The sequence below is a fragment of the Atta colombica genome, unplaced genomic scaffold (assembly GCF_001594045.1).
Source record: "Atta colombica isolate Treedump-2 unplaced genomic scaffold, Acol1.0 scaffold198, whole genome shotgun sequence".
NCBI classification, from domain to species: domain Eukaryota; kingdom Metazoa; phylum Arthropoda; class Insecta; order Hymenoptera; family Formicidae; genus Atta; species Atta colombica.
The window spans coordinates 3,750,293-3,759,604 of record NW_017259291.1 but is presented as its reverse complement, the minus strand read 5'-3'; the positions used below and the strand labels follow the sequence as shown (position 1 = coordinate 3,759,604).

General features: G+C 37.3%; 1 protein-coding gene across 1 annotated transcript in view; it reads left to right on the top strand.

Annotated features, from left to right (window-relative positions):
• Positions 1-9,312, top strand: part of LOC108686868 — a 292,272-nt gene that overhangs the window by 281,546 nt on the left and 1,414 nt on the right. The window contains exons 13-19 of the mRNA XM_018192364.1: positions 3,919-4,190; positions 4,339-4,611; positions 5,085-6,606; positions 6,679-6,782; positions 6,916-7,296; positions 7,414-7,497; positions 8,112-8,278. Of these exons, the coding sequence (XP_018047853.1) occupies positions 3,919-4,190; positions 4,339-4,611; positions 5,085-6,606; positions 6,679-6,782; positions 6,916-7,296; positions 7,414-7,497; positions 8,112-8,278 (2,803 nt within the window). The remainder of the gene's footprint in view (positions 1-3,918; positions 4,191-4,338; positions 4,612-5,084; positions 6,607-6,678; positions 6,783-6,915; positions 7,297-7,413; positions 7,498-8,111; positions 8,279-9,312) is intronic.

Sequence of the window (9,312 nt, the reverse complement as noted above, 5' to 3'; positions counted from 1 at the left end):
TATATATATATCATATTGAAAATTAACTATATCTATATTTATATTTGAAACACTTTTTTAATTCTGCATCGAAATACGTGAAGTAGTGAAAAACTTATGCAAAACACGCATCGTTATTTATAACGTGATTCGAGTAGCATATACTTTCCGTGTATTTTATATAATTTATTCGAGAGAAGTGAAATTAATGCAGTGCAACATTTTTCGTGTAAATCTAGATTTGACTTTTAACGAGATGATTTTCTCTTGATCAACAACTTCTAGAATGCATAATGTTTAACTGGAGGTGCAATTGTTCGTTCACGCGCGAAAAAATAAACAAAAAGTATAGAAAACGGTGCTATTTCAAGTAGTAATATAGATCGATCATTGGACACGCAACATTATACGATTGTACGGTAAACAGGCAAGTTCCTTTTCGAGTTCTACCATATGATGGACTCGAAAATTCTATGAATATTCGATCACGTGCTGTTATTAATCAGCATACAACAGGAACTGCTATCTACACACAATGTCGTTTCCATCGGCACGCCGGGAATTGTTGACAGTCATTTAGCCTGGCCGTTGGTTGGCTCAGCCATTATTTTTTGAAAGCCTCGAAAGTGGCCGCACAACAAGATCGATCGATAAATAATTTGCTGGCGGGAGCGTGCTAGTCGCGATGCACCGCTGACGATGCATCGGGAATGCACGTTGCACCGTGCGTTGTTTGGTTGTTGATGGTGCAACGGCGCTGGCGTACATTTTTGACAAAGGGTTGGCGGGAGGTAGACGAGAGAGAATGAAACATTGATGGGAACGCACTCACACACTAGTCGCTCAGTAAAATATTATCTATCAGATGTTTCCCATGCACCAAAGAACGTGTGTCTGATAACAATCATGTGATAAATCAAACAAATAATTAGATCTGTGACATTCCACGACGATTGTTTTTCGATAGTTCCATTTCGTTCTTCGTACATATATGTCCAACAACAAACACAATATAATTACTCAATTATTAATCCGTTCGACAATTTTTCAACAATTATACGTTTTCTTATTAAAGATTATTTATTACATTTAAAATATGAATAAGCAAAATATAATTTTAAAATTTTCCGAGTCTAAAGTAATTCAAGATTTAAAAACAACAAAAAGTTATTGGATTTAATCAATTTTTTTTGGGAAAGAATTTAATTAGTTTGATGAAAGATTTATTTAAAAAAAATGTGCGTGTTATTTCTAATACGCAAAATCTATATAATTTTTAATGTAGACATACATATATATATATACATATATATATATATATATACATTAAAAATTATATAAATTTGTGGATTATCAACACAAACGAATCTTAGCTTTGTTCTATCGGCTTTTTCGAATGGCTGCTACTGTTGCATCGACCACAACAATTTCCATTCAAAGTATGGATAGGATAGACCGGAGACAGTCTCGTGACTGTCTCGTTGGAAACAATTTGCCTCGCCGCGATCGATGATTGGCAATTTGTAAAAATATCACACGGTCTCGCGTCAATGTGTGCCGATACGCTGTTACACGTACGTCACGGAATTTGCGGTTTATGCAAATGTATAAGTCTCGAATGCCTTTCACGTGATGATCAATAAAACCGGACAATCCGCGCTGCGTTTTTTACGAGCTCTAAAGAATAGATATTCTTTGTTTCATAAATGAAAAAATTTATCTTTTTAAGTTTCTAATTTTATAAAGATTCGCGTTGAGACAAAATTAAAATTAATATGTATTTATGAAAAATATTTATGGCAGCATTGGTTATGTAAAAATTCTCATATAATACTCTTCTACAAAAATTCACTTGAGGCAGCTAATTATATACGCTACGTGTGATGAAACTATAGGATATTATGGACTGATGCACGGTATAATGGTAAAAAAAAGTAATATTAAAAAAGCCGGCTCGAAGCCGAACGAAGGGCAGATATTCATGAAATCGTCGTGGAAAAGTTTCGTCGTGATACAGCTGTACACTCGGCGAATCCCATTTCCTCCTTTTGCTCCCCGCGGCGACCAGGATATGCACGCATTTATTTCCGTCGAGTTGTACGGCTACCATGAACGATTGTACACGCTATAGAATATATTTTTCACTATGCTGCGATTTCAGCGGTGGTGGAATATTTATTGCGGTGCACGGTGGAGCCAAGTGCGAAGAGAAGAGTTACGATTCTTCTACTTCGGTTTAAATAAGGCAAAAATATTCTATTAACTTTTCTTAAGTAAATTAAATAAAATATCTGATATTTTACGAAAATAAAATATAACATTTGCTTTTTCCCTCATTTATTGGAAATTATTAGAAATTATTGAATTTTCATTTGTAAAATCGGAAAATAAATCCATAGAAAGATATGAATTTCGGATAATACTTTTGATTAATTAAAAAATATATATCACATTCGCGTTCTTTTATATTCACGCGGAAAAGGGACACGAACTTTTACATGTCGCCAGATATTCCTGATCAGTGATTATGATCACTGAAAAGCTCACTAATATTTTTTCCCCACATTTTCGGTGCGGCATGTCGGCTGAATGTATTTCATGTCTGCTCAGTTATAATACTCTGTCATCCGTGCGCTTTCGTAAAAATTGAGTCAGTCCGTCAGACTACGGAATATATTATAACTGGAACGGCATGAGCGCTTTTTGAAATTTAAATGTAGTTATTCCAGCAAACCCACCGTTCTCAGGATATGCCATGACGTACCAGCACGCACGCTTTTTTGAAATTTAAATATTGTTATTTTTAGAGATACAACGTACCGAAAAATTTTTATTGCACGGACGACGTAGGGGTGCGCCATACGACGTATGTTGTTGCTTCAGCCAATCCTCTCTACGCTTTATTTCTTTTTCCCCTCTCTTCAATTATATATACGTAAAACCAAAGAGAAAACAAAACCCGTCGACGTGCGGAACAGGCGTGCATTGCGGCTGAAAGAGAGCACCAATTCGCGGCCGCCATTGTCGGGTGAAGGGCGAATAGAAGAAAAAAGGGGCGACAAAAATTCCTTTTATTTCGAGCACGCTATACACTCTCGTTTACGCATACGGGAAAGCTCCTCTGCTTTTTCCGCTTTCCGTTTCATGGTCGTCTGCGCCGTCTTTCTATTTATTCCGCTCGGAAACACGAGGCACTATCGCGTACGCACTATGCCATTCTCACTAAAAAGGAAAAATATCTTACCGACTAATCCATCTTCCGCGATCGCAAACACGGAGTCTTCAGAGACACCTCTCACGCCTGATGTTTATTCTCGACCTGAAACACGAGAGCAAACTATATAGAGACACCGTGTGTTTACCGCCAGCCGTTATAGAGAAAAGCGCTTCTGCCTTTCAACAACTAATAATAGATAAAATGTGATCGCAATGAAAGCATTTTCATCCGTCAAGCGCGAAATATTTTCCACTGTTTATGCAAGGTATAATGACCATCGAATAAGCAGTTTAACTGTAAAAATGCTTAATAATTGTAATAATCTATTAATTGCATAGAAAGAATGGTTTTACTAAAATACCTAAAAATTTTCCTAAAAACAGATCTGAAAATAATTTTATTATGCCATCAAAATAATTACAATACATGTAAAAATCTCAAACAATGCTGAACAATGCTGCAAAAAATTTTGACTCTAGCAATCTAGTTTGATTCTAGCAATTAATTTGGAGGCCCTATGATATAATTATTTTAATAACCCAACAAAATTATTTTTCAAGCTATATCTACTTAGCTAAATTTTTAGATATTTCAACAAAATTATCCTTTCCATGTGTATATTTAATGTTATTTGATATTTGTCAAATTTTTCAAGATAAGAGATATATGCAATCAAAAATGCCCAAATTAGATCAACAGGAAATATATATGTACGTTTTTAGCAGTGGACGCGAATGGCAATCAGCAATCTCGTACGAATACTACCGCTTTCACCACGCAAGCCGATGCCGTTTCGCAAACCGTCGTCAAGACGAATTTTGCGGTTCCGGCTCCGCCGCCTTTGGCAGCGGGGGAAAAGGTGCGTCGGTTTTCCGATGGTGAACACTTCCGGCAACCCAATGTCACCGTGGGCCACACAACTGTACAGAAACACTTGCAGGAAACATCCAAAACTCAAGCTCAAGCACAAGCGCTTGCCGACATGATTCTGAAGGTATGTCACAAATTTTTTTTCGCACATTTGATTCTAATGAGATTCGAATAATTATATATCAAAAGCTTTTCGTAAATTAACGATGTGACATGTCGTTAATTATATCCATTTAGAAAAATACGCATAATGTGTTGTTAATAACTCGTAGGGTACGAAGGTAGCTGTGAAGAGAACAATCTCTGATCCGGGACAAAGATTACACTTGACTTATCAGCAGCCTGTACAATCAGCGACGACCAACCAACAACCAAATAATCAGCAGCCACAAGCACAACCTGCGGTAACGGAAAGCTTTACGATGACAGGATACGCCGAAGACGGTGGTTACTTCAGCCCAAGTCTGCAGGACGAAGTATTTCAACAGGTTACAACGGTTCCTGATAGCGTGCTCCTACACGCTACCCACTTGGATTCGATTCAGGTAAACAAGTCTGTTTTTTTAAATTATTTGCATCATGAATGCTAATATAAAAAGTGTAAAAGAGTTGTACTAACGTATTACATTTTGAAATTATTTATAAAAATTCATATTTTCGTGCCATCCGTAATGGGAAATACACTGAAGAAAATGTATTCATTTTAATAAATATTTGTTTTTAAATAATTCTATCGGAATATTTACTAAATGTAAACATATATTTTTTGATACGAGAAATATTAATTTAATTACTATTTTTAATAGAAATTCTTTTTGGTCAAAATGAATCTTAATACTAAATGCAAATTTTTGCAAATATAGAATCTCAATATTATTTTTTTATTTTGTAAATATTCAGTTATCAAAAGTAAATATTAAGTTAGTACTATTTAAACAAATATTTATTAAAATTTAGTACGTTTCTTTCAGTGTAGAGTGCAACATTTCTATTTTCAACGTACATATTCGTGCCACAGTTTCAGACGGCCAATCTGTTGCAAGAACAATCTACCGAACAGCTGCAAGATATAACACTGGAGGACAGATACTCCTCGCAGCACACAGTCAATCCAGATCTTCAAGCATTGGTGAATTCGCCGTTACCCGATTCCCTGGCCGAATTTAGTACTTACGCCGCGCAATACACGGAAAGTCCTCATACGTTACCAACTCAATCACCCTTACCGTCGCCTTTAACGCGACACGATAGCCCGAGTTTTACGTATCCAACGCCACCGGCCAGCCAGGAAGGCTTGCTCACTGGAAGCCTGCCGCTGTTAAGTCCTCAGGAAGACCCGGAGAATGTGAGGCACGTATCATCGCCGCTGTCGGCGGCGTTTTACACCACCACGATGTCATCTGCTGCAGCTGTGGAGGAAGCGTTGAATGAAGTCTTACCGGGTGAATCCGAGGCAGATGCGGACCTTTACGGGTCCGGTTCGCCAAATTCGCCACTGCCAAGCCCGTTGTCGGCGACATCGGCACCGTCGCCGCTGCCACCGTCCTCTGTCTCGTCGCCGGGACCGGTTGCCTTTACAGGCACGAACTTTCCCGTGTCACCGCATAATGCGCTTCAAAATCAGATGATGCCGAATTCGGAGGATCCTTTGCTTTCCTCAACCTCGAAGGATTTTGCCGCCTCCGGTCGTAGACGATTCGAGTTCCAATCGTACAAAGTAATTACGAGCCAAAACTTGATGGACTTCGGTCTTGGAAACGGCAGCGTAGCTGGTATCGTCGTTGACAACAACGGTGACGTCAAACTGATACAGACAGCGGGTTTGCAAAAGGCGAATGTGTATGTGCAGGCGGGTTCTCTCAGTCCTGCGCTGACATTCAAGAAGGAGATCCGCTTAGCGACACCAAAAATCGAACCCGTGACCGTAAATCTCGGCCTAAACGTTCAAACGACAAATCAGCAGCAATGCAACGCGGGTCAATTTAATCAACAACAAATTGTTAACCCGGCTAAATTTTTTATTCAAAATAATCACACGACGAAAAACAATATCTTGAGACATAAAACGGTCACCGGAAATTTACCAATACCCATCGATCAGATTAAACAAGAGATGTTAGATGAGGACGTGTTTCTCAGTCCTGGCAGTTTATCCGCCAGCAGCCCTATACGACACTATCGGAAGAGGCCACGCATGGATAGCGGCCAGTACACCAGCAGTTCACATTCTTATCCATCGCGTTTGCGAAAAGCTTGCGATCGTCACTGGGACAGCAGCTACACACCGCCACCGATCCTAGATCCATCTCGTCCCGGTCCGGGGCTGTACGCGAGATTACATCAACACGAGAGAGACTCGGACTTTAGCTCAGATGATTCTCAAGGAAACGACGGTCCACCGCCAAGAATCAACATTGGCACAAGGTATCAAGCCATGATACCTCCGATGGAGTATGACGGAGATAGAGGGAACGACGGACCCGAAGCCGATCATCTTTTATGGGATCCCGGCATAAACAATGTGCTCACGAACACTGAATGTAAGTTTTTCTTTCGCGAATACTTTAAAAAAGCATATTGCGAAATATATAACAAACACCGATTACTTGCAGTGGAGATGTACCTGCAGTTTGCGTGTTGCGCCGCAGTGCCAGGTGGTGGTAGGAACAAAGAATATGCGCTTCATCTGTTGCATATGTGCAAAGGGAATATTCATGTAAGATATTTTTTGGAATAGATTTTATATAAACATCGAAATTGCTTGAATCTTTTTAATCCTTATTTTTTTAACGAAATTGCCATTATTGATATAGTGATATTTATTTACGGTCAACGCGTATATGTTTCAGGAAGCGATGGTGAAATTGATGCGACCAACGCCTATTCTACCAATGGAGCATCCTCTGCTCAGTTACGAGTGCCACGAATCCGATAGATGGACGTCACATGAAATGGACGCATTCTATCAGGGACTGCTCAAGTACAACAAGGATTTCTCCGCGATTTCGCGAGACGTCGGTGCCAAGACTGCGAAACAATGCGTGCAGTTCTACTACCTTTGGAAGAGGCTCTGTCCTGACGAGTACAAGAGTCTGCGTATTTGTCATGGAAAAGCGAAGATCAAGAGCGAAATTAAAGATAGCAAAGATACCAAAGAGCTACGTGACGCCATCGCGTCCGTGTCGGAAATGGACTTTAATGAAGACAAATCGATCCTTCATCGTACACTGGTAAGCTTAAACATTATTTAATCGCTTTTGAGTTTAACAATGCAATACTAATATTAAATTACATAAACGCGTAAATGTGAATATGAAAATATATTCTTTATTTTTTGGTCTATTTAGCTACAATCAAGCGGAAGAGAAAATTCGGCGACTCTGACCACTAGTGAAGGAGAGCTGAGGTTATTCGCATACGACTGTACAGATGTAAGTAATAATATTTCTTATTATACGAACATCTCATGTACAATTGTTCTTACAATTAATTACATACACGAGAATCACATATCTAACTCCTGATAATAATTATTTAAAGTCAAATTAAAGTTAACTTAAGAATAATTTTAAATCTCAATTAGGCAATACACATTGCTTTGATATATTTTAATATTATAAAACAAATATTATAAAACAAACTGATTCAGAGAAAAATATACATTCACATAAATTATTTTTATCTCTGCTACTCACCGCATATCCTATTTCTTCACGTATACCGAGTACGAAGAATTTTTTAAAATATATATTACATCTCGATTATACTTTTTAATATAAAAGAATAATTTTTCTTTATAAAATATTGTTTGATATCAATTTTATTTAACAATTTCGTACTCGGTGTCAAATATCTTACACGCGTAGATACGTGTGAAGATACCTAAGTGTCGCATGAGATTGATTGCTGATCTGTTTTCTCACGCTTCATTTTAAGAGAATCGAGGATGTTGTGCGTTGTGTGACCGTTGCGTTACTTATCTGTCGTCGCCGTGTCGTTTGTTTGTGTTGTTTATTTTGGCTTTGTGTTTTCTTTGTGTTGTCAGAGCTTTAGCGGAAGTGTAACAGTAACGATGGCCGGAAGCACCCAAACCGCCCAAATCGGCAATACCAGCCACGCCACAGTCAACACCAACTCACAAACTCACACTAGTTCTGAGCAACAACTACCCGTGCCTACCCCACTTCACTACCCTTGCAAGATTTGCGGGAAGTAAGTTTCCAATCTCTAATCTGAATTATCCATTTCCAATAATTGACGGTGGAGCTCGTGCTCTAACGGCAATATAAGCGGCAAGTATTGGCGCATTTCACATAGAAATCCTTGCTTGTAGAGGGACAGAATGCATATGATCTAAAAATGAATATAGTGAACCGATGTCAGTTATATAGTTTCAAAATTTCATACATATACTACGTGTATATACTTCGTCAAATGATTCGTAACATAATAAAAATAAAAACTATTTTAAGTAAGTTAATACAATAGCGAAATATATGTTTTGAAAAGAAATATAATTGAATAGCATCATCTTTGAATACTTTGAAAAAGTATCAACCTAGAATCAACCCTCTATATAACTTATGTAATAAAACTGATTTTTTTCTTGATAAAACTACATATTGATACATTTTTAGAAACTATATACACAAACGCCATTCACGATATACATCACGATTTACTAAAAACTTAATATTTTTAATAAATAAATATGACAACGATATATTTATAATATATTCCGTTATTAATTTTATTTGATTTACTGCTGAATTCAATTAAGATATTTAAGAATATTTTTAATCCGTTTTTTGCTGATTGGCAATTTTGATTAATCATTTAATTTTTTTATTAAATATGCCTGGCGTACATTCTTATATTCTATCAATATTTTAATTTGCAGCCTATATTCTCCCAATTGTATTTCTCTATGTCTTACTTTCCAATAAAAATATATGTATAAATCGGCTATATGATATGTTATATATAATTAAAATCAAATGCATAACGCAAGCATGACTCGTTAGACTATTGTTGCTATGATATTTCCGACTTCTTACGTTGTGTGTTAAATATTTGTAAACTTACTAAACTGTACACTATGAGTGTCTGAATTAAGACATAATCCAATGCTTGCAAAAATGTTTCTGAATGTGTACTTAAATTTCAATCATTTCTACGTATATTTGCATTATTTCTTATGAATTGTTAACACGCGAATCTCGTAACAATCTTACAACCGGCAGCGT